The 14,557-nt window shown below is 42.4% G+C and overlaps 1 protein-coding gene across 2 annotated transcripts in view; it reads right to left on the bottom strand.

The window, feature by feature from the left end:
• vat1 (vesicle amine transport 1) overlaps nucleotides 1-13,411 on the bottom strand; it is a 49,871-nt gene extending 36,460 nt beyond the window's left edge. For both annotated transcript variants that reach the window (XM_060849111.1, XM_060849112.1), the window contains exons 1-2: nucleotides 13,047-13,411; nucleotides 6,525-6,732 (exon numbers count right to left, since the gene is read on the bottom strand). In XM_060849111.1, coding sequence (XP_060705094.1) covers nucleotides 6,525-6,732; nucleotides 13,047-13,373 — 535 coding nt within the window. In that variant the 5' untranslated portion in view covers nucleotides 13,374-13,411. The remainder of the gene's footprint in view (nucleotides 1-6,524; nucleotides 6,733-13,046) is intronic.
• Nucleotides 13,412-14,557: the final 1,146 nt, after the last annotated feature.

Here is a 14,557-nt window from a genome sequence, read left to right as displayed (position 1 = left end):
CTGACAATAATAATACGACAGAATTCACCCTGCAGTTTGAGATGGAGAAGCTGGAATCAGATGTAACAGTATGACAATTCAGTAAAGGCAACCACAAAAACATGAAGGATGAGCTGGCCACAGTTGACTAGAAGGGGAGTCGAACTGAGATGGTGAAATAGCAATGGCAGGAGTTTCTAGAGGTAAATTCAGGAGACATAACAGAACTTCATCCCAAGGAAGAAACAACACCCTAAAGGTGAGGACAAGGCAACCATGGCTGACAAGGGAAGTCAGGTACAGAATAAAAGCAAAAAGATTAAAAAGAAACAGAAAGTGGTGCAGATGAGTGAAGCCTTTAAAACTCAGCAAATGATAACTGAAAAAGCAATAAAGTGGGGAGATGATGAAATACAAAGAAGCTAGCTAGTAATAAAAGAAGATTGCAAGAGGGTTTTTAGACATATGAATAAGGTAAAAGAGGCAGACAAGAGTAGAAATTGGACTGCTGAAAAATAAGGCTGAAGAAATAGTAATGGGGAACAAAACTGGCGGAGGAACTGAACAGGTATATTACATCAGTTTTCACAGTGAAAGAAAGCAGCAGCATCTGAGAAGCTCAAGAGAATCTATGGGGATAAGACAGTGTAGTGACCATCACTAAAGGACACAGTGCTGGGAAGCTGAAAGGTCTGGAGGTGGATAAATCACATGGACCAGAAGGACCTCACTCCTGAGTTCTGGAGGTGGTGGCGGAGGTATTGGTGGTGATGGTTCAAGAATCACTTGTGTCAGGGAGGGTACCAAAGAACTGGAAAAATGGCTAACGTAATATCCCTGCTCAAGAAGGGTGGAAGGCAGAAGACAGGAACCTATAGGCCAGTTCATCTGACCTTGGTCATTGGACTCTTAAATTCTTGTCATTGTTAAAATTGAGATTGCAGACCATTTGGAAGTGCTCATTAAGGGGAGGTCACACCTGACAAATCCATTAATTATGTTTTGGAGATATAATGAGCAAGTTAGACAATGGAGAGCCAGTAGATATGATCTATTTGGATTTCCAGAAAGCTTTTGACAAGGTGCCACATAGGAGGATGCTAAATAAGATAAGAGCCCATGGCATTAGGGGATGGTAGTAGCATGCATAGAGGATTGGCTGACTGGCAGAAAGCCAAGGGTCAGGATATAGGGACGTTTTTCAGGATGGCAGCCAGTAACTAGTGGAGTTCTGCAGGGGTCAGTGTTGGGACAACAACTATTCATGCTAAACACTAATGATCTGGATGAAGGAACGGAGGATATTGTTGCTAACTTTGCAAATGACAGATAGATGGAGGGACAGGAAGTGTTGAGGAGACAGGAGGCTGCAGAAGGACTTGGACAGGCTATGCTACAAGCAAACATGTGGCAGATGGAATTCAATGTGGGAAAGTGAGTGAGAGTTTATGCATTTTAGTAGTAATAACAGGAATAAACTACTTTCTAAACAGAAAACGGCTTCGGAAATCTGAAACACAAAAGGGACTGGAACATGATTGAAACTCTCAGAATACTGAGAGGTGTGGACAGAGTGGACGAGAGAGAACAGCCTTAAGAGTGAAGGGCCAATCTTTTAGAATGGAGATGAGAAGGAATTTCTTTAGGCAGAGGTTAGGGAATCTGTGGAACTCACTGCTGCAGAACGCATAGGATAGAATCCCTAGTGTAGAAACAGGCCCTTCAGCCCAACAAGTCCACACTGACCTTCCAAAGAGTAACCCACCCAGCCCCATTCTCCTATTACTCAACATTTACCACTGACTAATGCACCTAACCTACACATCCCTGAATACTATGGGCAATTTAATTTGGCCAATTCACCTCACCTGCACATTTCTGGATTGTGGGAGGGAAACAAAGCACCTGGAGGAAACCATGCAGATACAGGGAGAACGTGCAAACTCCACACAGACAGACAGTCAACCGAGCCCAGGTCCCTGGTGCCAAGAGACAACAGTGCTAACCACTGAGCCATCGTACTGCATGTTGAGGCCAAGTCACAATGTATTTAAGGCAGATAGGTTCTTGACTGATAACGATTATGCAAAGACGACCAGAGCATGGGGATTGAGAAATACATGAGCTATGATCGAATGATGGAGCAGGCGTGAAGGGCCAAATTGCCTAATTCTGCTCCTACAGTCTTATGATAGTTTGGACTGCACAGTGAAATGAGAGACTATGGATCACACTGAAAAAAAGTCTACTTGGTGACAAATGGTTTGATGTTCCAGCTACATATTTTCACACAACCAAGTGGAAGTTACCTGTCCAATTGCCTTTAATTATGGGATACTTCCAACCTTGGCTTGCAAATGGTCTACGCTCAATGATGCTTCTCTAAAGGAAAGCCACCAAACCAGTTTCTGTCGGCCAATATTCCTCAATGGGACAACTCCATTCTATTCACTTTCTTTCTCCAGGTAAAAGTTCACTGAAAATGTTAAGTTGCAGATCAAGATCTTAAGTAGTTTGTCACAGGGTTCAAGACCCACCTGCTCCACTATGGTGTAACAGCAGCGCTGAATAGGCTGCTTAGAAAATATACACTCTGGCTTCCTCCCAGTCCACTTTCTTTGGCACGGATACTAAAGATACATCAATGGGCTTGTTCTTTATAAGAGAATTCAAAGTGCAGTTATTCTTTACCCTTGTTGGATTCATCTTTTGCTTTCCAAACCCATTGAGTATAATAAAAAAGGAAATGTTTAATATCTTTGAAAGGACCAGAAAGTTAGTTTGTGGACAAGAATTCCAGTGGACCTCCAAATCCTGTCTTTGTCACCCAATTTATAGCAGTCATGCAGCATGGGAACAGATCCTTCAGTCCAACTAGTCCACAAGCAGTGATGGCCCCCTTGCCTGCATTTGGCCCATATCCCTCAGCATACCCATTCATGTACTTATCAAAATGTATTTTAAATGTTGGACCAGTAACTACATCCTCCACTTTCTCTGGCACTTCATTCCACATACGAATCACTATAATAAAGTCACTTGTCCCTCATGTCCTTTGTAAAGCTTCCTCCTCACCTTAAAAGAAACACCCCCTCCCCTAGGGAAAAGGGCCCTTGCTATTCCCCTTACCTATGCCCCCATGCCTTTCTAATTCTAAGCTGAAAATGTGTTGCTGGAAAAGCACAGCAAGTCAGGCAGCATCCAAGGAGCAGGAGAATCGCGTTTCAGGCATGAGCCTTTCTTCTGGAATCTTCCTTCCTAATTCAAAGGTCAATGCTCAACTGAAAAAGTTCCAGATTCTTCTTCTGCCTCAAACCCTCCAGTCTGGGTAAATCTTTTCTGAACCCTCTCCAATTGAATAGCATCCTTCCAAAAACAGGGTTACCAGAACTGTACACAGTACTCCAGAGAGGCCTCACCAGTGTCCTATCCAACCTAAATATGATGTGCCAACTTCTATACTCAATGAAGTCTGAGCAATGAAGACAAGTGTGCTAACTGCTTTATTAACCACCCTGTCTACAATAGAAACAAATTTCAAATAATGATGTGCCTGAACCCTTCAGTCTCTCTGTTCTACAGCCATACCCAAGGCTCTACCATTAACTGTCCAATTCCTGCCCTTGTCCGTTTTACCAAAATCAATACTTCACATTTATCCAAAATTAAACTTCACTAGCCACTCCTCAGCTCATTGCCCAATTGATCAAGATCTCTTTGTAATCTTAGAATAGATTCTTCACTGCCCACTATACCACCAATTTTGGCATCATCGGCAAACTTACTAATCAGGTCTCCTAGTTAGAAGTGGACCCAGCACCAATCCCTGTGGAACACCACAGGTCACAGGCCTCCACCACCACCCTCTGTCTCCTCCTTGGTCAAACTAATTTTGTATCCAATTGGCAAGTTCTCCCAAGGTGTTGGGGGAGGGTTGTAAGTAGCTAGCACTGTAATGAACAATTGCATCTGATTTTCCAATGAATCAAGCCAGACGGAGAGCTTGCCATCCAACTAAGCTTGACAGACAGCTCTCAAAATGGAGCCCTAATAGTAGTGGGCTATCAGCACTGAAGAAATTAGCCTTTTCAGAAAAACGATGCTCTAATTTTAAAGGAATCCAGGAAGGGTGAGGAAGGTGGTAGCAATGTTGTTATTTTACTTCATTAGCTATGTGGAACCCAAGAATAATGTCTTGGGACATTGATCTGAATCCCACCATGACAGATGGTGAATTTTGAATTCAATAAATATCAGAAATAAAAATCCAACTCAATAGCGACCATGTGATCACTACCTATTTTTGTAAAAAGCCACCCAGTTCATTAATGTCCTTTGGAGAAAACAAACCTGCCATCTTTGCCTAGTCTGGCCTATGTTCCTCTAAACCCACAGTAATGGGGCAGACTCTTAAATGCCCTCTGGGCAATGAGGGATGGGTAATAAATGCTGCTTTAGCCAGTGAGCGATACCTACATCCCATAAATAAGTTTTATTCTTAAAAACTCCCTTTTCTTTTGTTTAAAATATGAAAATTGGCCATAGCATGTCACATTATGGAGAGGGGTGACCTGTAGGGGAGAAGGGGACTCTTCACTTAGGGCAGCCTGGAGATGGGGGAAAAGGGTGTACAGAGATCTAATTGGAGAACTAACCCACTGTCAGCCACTAGGAGGCCTCCTCCACACTACTGTATTGCTCACACCCCCAGGAGTCCACCTGGAAAATACATTTGTTGGAGGCTAACTGCTCCAACAAGCTCAACTGGCTACCTACTATTTTCCACTAAACAATACCACCTATGAGAAAATGCCCAGTGGTGTAATGGAAGTGTGAATGTATATTCTCACCTACCTCAAGTATTCATTCCCATTGAAGCCTAGATGTTCAGCACAATATTTCATGAGAAATGTTTCCTCTTAACACCATAAAATGTTGCCTGATCTATCAAGTATTCCAAACATCTATGGCATTTTGCATGAACACTTTTATATGTAAAATATGCTATGGATGATCGCCTCATTCCTTTCAGCCTGCCCAGCATAAAGTGCGAACATTCACTTGTGCTGTAGGTTCAAAATGGGAGCACTAAAACAGCTTGAAGTAAAAATAGTACATTCTTTTCCCTACAACTAAAGAGGTGGGGTCAGAAATGAGACCAATGAGATTATCTCCTGTCAAAGGCTGTTAAACACTCAGAAGCTGCAGCACTCTTTCACAAAGCACATGCACAACTCATCTTCAGGTCTGGCAGGGGAATCAGTTTGCAGTTGCTTATTGAATATGCACACTTCGTACGCAATATTTACTAATTGCATCTGGTTCAAAGGGAATAAAGATATGTTAAAATGCCATACAGCTTCAAGTTGGTCATGCCAATTAGTGTACTTTATGACAATTCTCATTGCTGATTTCAGCACAAACATTTTCTATTGCACATCTTCAATAAATCATCAACTTGGTAACACACACCCAAGCCAAAGATTACTGGCTGAAGTTACATTCCAACACTCCCCAAATTGTTACTTCATTAATATCATGCGTTCTCTCAACTAACATTTTTCAGATTATATTAAATCAAAGACCTCAAATACACAATACAATTGAACTATTCAAGCAGCTAGCTCTTGGAAGATTCTTTTTGTGAAACTCGCACCAACAGAGACATGTTTGTGGGCCCTGGTTATGCTTAAAACTACTGCTGTATTCCATGTGATGGTAACTGCATCAGGTGTGTTACTGTATTAGCGTTGCAGCTTGGACCATTGTTCAACAAAATGGTGCAGTACACAGACTTCATTTGTACACAATTAGATTTTTAAAATTTCTATTCTTGTGTGTTAAATAACAAAGTATCTGCCAAATATCAGTTTTGTAAATAGTATAAGCTAACTTTAGAAAAAAAAACTGATCTAGTTTAGGGGAACTCAGAAGCATCTCATATAGCTTTCAGCTTCCCAAGTCTTATTATGGTTTGGGGATTTTAATTATGTAGCATAATGTATTTCTGATCATATTCCCAATTCTCAAAATGAATGCAAGAGAAAACTAACCAACCTAATTACATTTCAATTATGAAACCTCACTTGCTCTATTGGTGCATTTTTGTATTCAATTGGCTGTTTTAACATTTGCCCCATCAGCATCTCTTGCAACACAAGAAATTGGGTGTGGCTATAATAGATATTAAAGAATCTAACAGACATTTATTGCAATCATCCACAAACATGATATTCCCAAGTCACATGAGCGTCTAAAGAAACATTAAGGTGTTATGTCACAAGAGGAACATGCTTCTGCTGGTGTTAGGCTTCAAGGTGATCAGAGGAGAGATGGAGGGGGATGTTTAAGTCACGAGCAATGATAATGGCAATAGCATGACCATGTCCCTTACAGGTATATTGACCATGGGGCATAAAACTGGTACCTATTTTACACAAAGAAATTCAGTTAAAGATTTTAGGTTATAATCACAGTGCACATTTACAACATACTCAGAGGTAAATCAAAGGAAAAAAAATGTACAAAGCAACAGGAATTCTTACCAGCTGCCATGTGGATGAGAATGCTCTGATTTGGGCGCAGATTTGCAAAGTCATAGATCATCATGTATGCGGTAACATAATTGGCTGGAATGGCTGCAGCCTCTTCAAAACTCATCCCGTCAGGCATCAGGAAGGTATTACTGACCGGAATCACAACCAGTTCTGACCACAATCCTGCTCTGTTCATTACAATTACACTGTCACCAACCTATCAAAAGATAGAGAGTAAGAGCCATTGAGTTAGAGTTGGAAGCAGCAGCCAAAAACTTGGGACTTATGCATAGCATTACATTAGACTTACAGTGTGGAAACAGGCCCTTCGGCCCAACAAGTCCACACCGACCCGCCGAAGCGCAACCCACCCATACCCCTACATTTACCCCTTACCTAACACTACGGGCAATTTAGCATGGCCAATTCACCTGACCCACACATCTTTGTGACTGTGGGAGGAAACCGGAGCACCCGGAGGAAACCCACGCAGACACGGGGAGAACGTGCAAACTCCACACAGTCAGTCACCTGAGGCGGGAATTGAACCCGGGTCTACAGGCGCTGTGAGGCAGCAGTGCTAACCACTGTGCCACCGTGCCGCCCGAGCGCTTTGTTGAGCTCTTTGACTTTGTCAAAAATGGGGAGGTCGGTCATTTATGACCAAAGATGTTTGATCACTATAGCGCTGCCAAGTTTAATTCACACATTAGACAGGTTCATTACACTTTCTGAAGTGTAAATATCTTAAGCTTGCATCCTAACCTCAATAGGACAACCTGTATGCTTCATTTAACAGTTAAACTTGGATTTCAGGGTCAATTTCAAAATTGATTATACAAAAAGGGGAAGCATCTTAATAGGTACAGGCATGGCTGACTGCTAACCAATAACCTTGTACTCCACACTGCCAATTACCCGTGATCAATGTTTCAGGAGTCCAACTACAAAAGATAAAAGTAGCAATAAACAAAATGTCACATGGAGGTGAAAGGTCAAAGAGGAGAAATTGTATCTTCGTAAGCTATTTCTGCCTGGTACCTCTCTGTGTGCTTTGAGGACCTGTAGAATGATGCCATTTGGCTGGATTTCAGATATTTTGGTTAACAATGTTTTGTCACAGAGAACATATATTGCAAACAGTAATAGAACTACAACAGCCCACTGTTCACAGAAGGCCCTCAGGACATTGATAGACACCATTTGCTTCTTACTCACATCCACTAAGGCAGATCTGGGTCAGGTAAGAGGTAGGCAACCAGGATGACGACTATAGGTCAACCCCCAAGCTTCAATCATCCAAATCAGAATGAAAAGTACTTTGCTTAAAAAAAAAGGTTTTATTGGTTCTGCCCCCAACGGAGCACTGTTTTTAAATTTCCCCATTTTATAACAGGGCAACCAATCCAACCTAAGCAGCCTGATATTATCAGACTCCAATACACAGTGCTCACATTGTGCCCTGAAAAAGATAATCCATGCCATGTTCCATCTAGTTCAATTGGGACTTCATTGGATTGCTAATGATGCAAATAAAAGGGAATCATGAAAACTGCACTGGTTACTTTCTAACCAATGACACAAACAGAATTAAGGCTAGTGTTATGTCCCGATGGTAAAGCAAAATGTGTTGATACCAAATAGGTTGATAGACCATCATCTACAGCATGAGATGATATGATGCAAATAGTCATTCACAATGATTTCTTCCACAGGGCTAATCTCAGACAAGACTACAGAAGGAAAAGAGAAACACTGTGCTGCTTAACACAGTATTGCTCCGTCCCTCCATAAACATCAAACTCATCCACAATTCAGCGTATCCTGGAGCAAAACGTGTGCTACTGCAAAAAAAAATGAAGAAAGCCTTTTCTTTTTCGCATTCTACTACCCCTCCCCCCAAGCAGCTGCACACAAACCATTCTCACAAGAAGGTCATAGATGCTGACACTATCACTTGAGCTTGTGGAGATTACTTCCAAATCGAAAAGAACCAGTATCTGTTCACAGCAGAAAGTTTGCAATGATGACTTGTTTACTTGGACTGAAACCCCACCCCCCACGAAAAGTTTTAAACTCAAATCCAATAAATCTTACAACTCTTAATCTCTCAACTCCCACCTCATTACTTTTGATCACAAAATGTTGCACAGCCTTCCAAAACAATGAAATCTAATTAGAATAGTTTACTCAAACAAGCAGTTTTGCTTAATTAGGCATTAACTAAATCAATACAGTGAATTACATGGGTGTCAGGTTTTAATTTTTATATCCTAAGGCCAAGAAAGCTTTCTAAACAAGTTTGTTAATGTCTCATGCATCTGGATAACAAAATATACTGGTCTGGTACAGGAGTCACAATCTTTCAAGATTTGATCATATTCCCACTTTTCTTTCAGTGCTTCTAATTGCTTAGTAATGTCCAAACAATCTCACTGAACCCTTTCTGCTGCTTGGCACATCTACAGTTTGGGGCTGCACAATATTGCACACTTGCTTTCATGTACCATCAGCAGCACTTAAAATTAAAGCCACTAAATTCTCTACCTCTACCTCATCATGCTCAATGCATTCTTGGCCCTGTGATCACACATTCAGGTTTCACCAACATTTATTTCATTTTTTTTTTGTAAACATATCAAACACCTCTTCTACCGCCACTGCTTGGCAATCTATTATTTCTTTCAACAGCAGAATTGAAAATATGTTTTAAATGCTCAAATGTGCTATGACTCATGTTCACTCATCTCAGTTTTACACCCACAAGTTTTTCGTTGGTTTGGCAAAATAATTAATTTAACTGTTCATGTTATTCATGAAAATGTGATTACCGAATTCTTTAACAAAAAAGATTTTTTTATTACTAATGACATACCTTACATTTTTTTTAACCATTTCATCCATTTGCCACCTCAAATGATATGAATCTCAATTGCAGTTGATTAGATTAGATTCCCTAAAGTGTGAAAACAGGCCCTTTGGCTCAACCAGTCCACACTGACCCTCCAAAGAATAACCCACCCAGACCCATTTCCCTCTGACTAATGTACCCAACACTGTGGGCAATTTAACATGGCCAATTCACCTGACCTGCACATCTCTGGACTGTAGGAGGAAACCAGAGCACCCAGAGGAAACCCACACAGACATGAGGAGAACATGCAAACTCCACACAGAGACAGGCAGCTGAGGCTGGAATTGAACCTGGGACCCTGGCACTGAGGCAGCAGTGCTAACCGCTGCTATTGTGCTGATTAAACGTACTGTGTAAACTACTGATACTTCAACTGTAAATGCTTCTAAACCCAATTCCGATGGCACCCATTGAATAAAGGTAGCCCCATTCCCATCCAAACTATCTAGGCTACACAAAAACAAAACAGCCTGCTCACACCAGACACAATGGTGTGGGCAGACAGAGTTTCATCGTGGTCACTGAGCTGCTTATCAAGCCTTTAATTGCACATGCCAGACAGACTAACCCAGCTATCATATTAACAGGGGCAAGGTTAATGGTATCTTGACCACAGATTTTATGTTAACATTCTTCTCCCCACCCCTAGTCTTAGAAAATATGTCCACATTGAGCCATAAAATTCAGCCCCCGTCTTACTCCGGATCTTCAACAGCAGCGTTGTACAGTGGATGCTGGAGATGGGAAATGGAAAACAATATATGGAGAAACTCAGTAGGTCCAGTAGCAGAGGAGTTGGTAGTATGGTATTCATAATCACTGAGCTAGGTATCCAGGACTCAAGGCTAATGTTCAAATCCCACCATAGCAGATGGTAAGATTTGAATTCAATAACAATTTGGAATAAAAAGCTGGCCTAATGGCAATCACATAGGTGCCAGGAGAATGACAGCCCTGGATGTAAAGGCAGCGTTCGACTGAATGCAGTGTCAAGGATCCATAGCAAAACTGGAATCCGTGTATATCGGGGGTAAACTCTCCACTGGTTGGAGAGATACCTGGCTCCAAGGAAGAGAGTTGTGGTTTTTTGGAGGTCGATCATCACAGATCCAGGACATTTCTGCAGGAGTTCCTCAGATAGCATCCGAGGCCAAACCATCTTCACTGTTTCGATGACTTTCCCTCCATGACTTCAGAAGTGTGAATTTTCAATGGTTGCATGATGTTCAGCACCATTTGAGAATATCTCAGTATTTGAGGGGTCAATGTTCAAATGCCACAAGATCTGGACAATATCCAAGCTTGGGCTGACAAGTAATATTCAAACCACAATAAAAGGCCTCCAATAAGGGACAATCTGATCATCATCCCTTGACATCCATTACTGAATCCGCTACTATCAATATCCTTGGAGTTATCATTGACCAGAAACAACTGGACTTGACACAAAAACGGTGGCTTCAGGAGCAAGTCAGATGCTAGGAACACTGCAGCAAGTAACTCACCTCCTGAATTCCTAAAGCCCATCCTTCACCGACAAGGCACAAGCTACAGATGTGATGGAATACTCCCATTTGCCTCAGTGGATGCAGATCTAACAACACAGTTTGACACCACCCAAGACAAAGCTGCCTGTTTGATCGGCACCATATCCACTCCCTCCACCACCGACATTCAGTAGCCACAGTGTAGCTATAAGATACACTTCAGAAATGCAAAAAACCTTAGACAGCCCCTTCCATACTATGACCACTTCCATCTAGAAGGACAACAGCAGATACATAGAAGCACCTCAATATTTAAGCTCCCCTTCAAGCCACTCACCATCCTGAATTGGAAATGCATTGTTGCTCCTGGGTCAAAATTCTGTACTTCCCTCCCCAAGGGCATTGTGGGTTAACTACAGCACAAAGGTAATGTCAAGAAGGCAGCTTATCATCACCACCACCTTCTCAAAGGGCAACTAGGGACAGGCAATAAATGCTGGCCAGCCAGCGAAGTCCACATCCCTCCAATGAATAAAAGATATGACCATTGACATGGACCTAGGTGCTGCTAGACGTGCTCAGTTTCTCACTCAAATCCCTTGTCTGTGCTCATCTCAAATTAAAATCTTTAATCCTTTATAAATATTTTCTATGTTATGACTTACTTCTGTAGCAGGTGGGACTTGCAGCCAGGTGTCTTCACCTAGGGGTAGGGACACTGCCCGTGACCTACTCTGGAGCTACAATAATCAATGCATCACCCCATAAGCCACCACCAGAAACTCTCGGACAAAGTTCTCCAATTCCTCTCCCAATTAGTTTTTGCTTCTTCTACACCCACCACTCCTCCCAATTTTCTTTCACTGCATACAAGCCATCTTTAGTTTGGCCACGCCTCTGAAAAGTGCTAGAATATTTTTCAACATTATTTTAAAAAAATACTATCCAAAGATGTTGTTGCCTTGAGGCTTGTACCTGAATAACCCCATACCCCACTGAATGATGGTATCTAATGCCCATCAAGAAATCAGCACATTCCAAGTCATCAGGTGGGAATCTGGAGTGGGAGCATTGACTTACAGGATTGCATGCAAATCTTTTTTTAAAAAGATCAGTTACACCCCCACCCCAACAAGAGCTGAGAAGTGCCATCTCTCTGCATAGTAGTTGCACTCCTACAGGGAGTGCCCAGAGATCAGGGAGATGCTAGACACTTGGCACCTCCCACTGCAGGGAGTTAAAAAAAACTGACCAATTGTTAATCTCCATCACTAGTCTGGTTTGACAGCTAAATGCTGCATTAAACTGCAAAACAGAGCATCTTAACTTCATGTATTTGAAGAAGCACAAAAGACAAAAACAAAATTCAGTTAATATTATGACAATAACATTATGATGAATAGTCAGAGAACCAAAAAAAAAGTGAGCAAAATAACTGTTTATAAAAAGTATAATCAAAAGTACTATAATATACAGGGAAGTGTTTTTCCACCTCAAAAAGAATTTATTCATACCATTTGCAGAAACCAATTCCAAAACATGTGAAATTGCATGTTGTAAATCCAAAAAGGACAGATCCTTTCCATTACTACTCAGAAGGAAATGATGGGAGTGGCACTCATTTAAACATATGGAACTCCATTTTCTTTTACTAAGATTATTTTATATATTCCAAACACCCAGCCTGATGTAAAACTACACTGGAGCTACTTCTACAGGTCTAAATAGCATGTGGATAATAAGTATTTTTTTTATTTTTCATTTAATTAAAAATGGACACATCTGCTAAGGCTATTGAACACCAGAACACACACAGGAAAACAGATTCTTAGTTGACTTTGAGAAGGGGGTTGGGGGGCAAGATGCCCACTCCTCATGTAACAGAACCCCGAAATTTGAGATTGCAAACTGGAAAGATCTCGAACCTGCTTTTCGATGGGGTTCAGGGAAGTGTAGAAATTACTCGTACGCAGCTTTACCCCCTCCAAAGACCCTGTTGTCCTCAGAAGGATTTGGGCGGTGGCTTTAAAGATCTGAGCAATGCAACTTCTTCCCCCCCCCCCCCCCCAAAGAAGAAATAAAACGGGGGAAAAGGGGGTGAAAGCAACAGGTTCGCAGGGAGTGGCTTACCTTTCGGTCGGTCACATCGTCCCCGACCGCTTCCACCAGCCCAGAACACTCCATGCCTGGAACCAGGGGCGGTGAAGCCGGCAGTCTATCGTAGAGACCCTGCCTAGCCATCAAATCAGCGAAATTCAAGCCACAAGCCTTGACTCGGACTAGAATTTCGCCTGATTTCGGAGTGGGGGTATCCTTCTTGAGCTCCACTTTTAGTTTATCATAGCCCCCGAAGCCAGTCAGCACAATGGCTTTGTATGTAGCCACTGGCTCCGGCTCTTTGGTTTCTTGCTGAGGCTCCTGTTCTAACGGCGCTTCTTTAACTTCTTCCACAGACATGGCTCTCTCTTCTTTTTTTTTCCCACCCTCGTCTTCTCCCTCTCCCACCCACCCCACCCCACCCCCAAATAAAGCAACAACAACAACAAAATAAAACCACGTTAACGGGTGCAACAATGAACGGCTGTTCTCTCTAAGGAAACCCCGGCCCGATTTCGTCTCAAATGCACGGTCCCAGGCAGAGCGAGGTCTATTTGTCAGCGAGGGCTGTCTGATGATGAATCGACTTGAAAACCCGGAGCTGGAATGTAAAGCGGAGGACCTCAAACGTCACTGAAGATCCAGCCACTGCATTCATGCTCAAGACGCGTCACCCTGCGACTTTTTTCCCCCTATTTCTTCCTATCCCATTGTAAACATCAATGCCTCATAGTACAGTGCTGATTATCTATAAATAAAGAAAACCCACACATACTGATTATATTGTCCCGCTAACTGGTAAAGTCATTACAGAGAGAGGGGACTGATTGTAATTTAATCTGAGGGTCACTACAGCTCAGGCAAGGGGAGAGATTACCTATAAAAGAAAAATACTCACACATACTGATTGTTTTGTTGTAATTGTTATGTCCTCCCACCCATTGGTTTAGAAACACACTCAATGTCAAATTAATCTCATGGGTCATATCCCTGAGCTAAAGTTTTATATTCTTGTCATTAGACATATACAGCGTGGAAACAGAACATTTAGTCCAACTTGTCCACGTCAACCAGAGTTGGAAATATGGACATAGACCCTTTGGTCCAACTCCTGATGAAGGGCTTTTGCCTGAAACATTGATTCTCCTGCTCCTCGGATGCTGCCTGACCTGCTGTGCTTTTCCAGCACTACACTCTCGACTCTGATCTCCAGCATCTGCAGGGTAAAAAGTGAGGTCTGCAGATGCTGGAGATCAGAGCTGAAAATGTGTTGCTGGTTAAAGCACAGCAGGTTAGGCAGCATCCAAGGAACAGGAAATTCGATGTTTCAGGCCAGAGCCCTTCATCAGGAAGGAGGAGAGGGTGCCAGGCAGGCTAAGATAAAAGGTAGGGAGGAGGGACTTGGGGGAGGGGCGATGGAGATGTGATAGGTGGAAGGAGGTCAAGGTTAGGGTGATAGGCCGGAGTGGGGTGGGGGCGGAGAGGTCAGGAAGAAGATTGCAGGTTAGGAGGGTGGTGCTGAGTTGAGGGAACCGACTGAGACA

The sequence above is a fragment of the Hemiscyllium ocellatum genome, chromosome 32 (genome assembly GCF_020745735.1).
Source record: "Hemiscyllium ocellatum isolate sHemOce1 chromosome 32, sHemOce1.pat.X.cur, whole genome shotgun sequence".
Lineage (NCBI taxonomy): Eukaryota > Metazoa > Chordata > Chondrichthyes > Orectolobiformes > Hemiscylliidae > Hemiscyllium > Hemiscyllium ocellatum.
The sequence above is the reverse complement of the archived record's forward strand: the minus strand, read 5'-3'. Positions and strand labels throughout refer to the sequence as shown.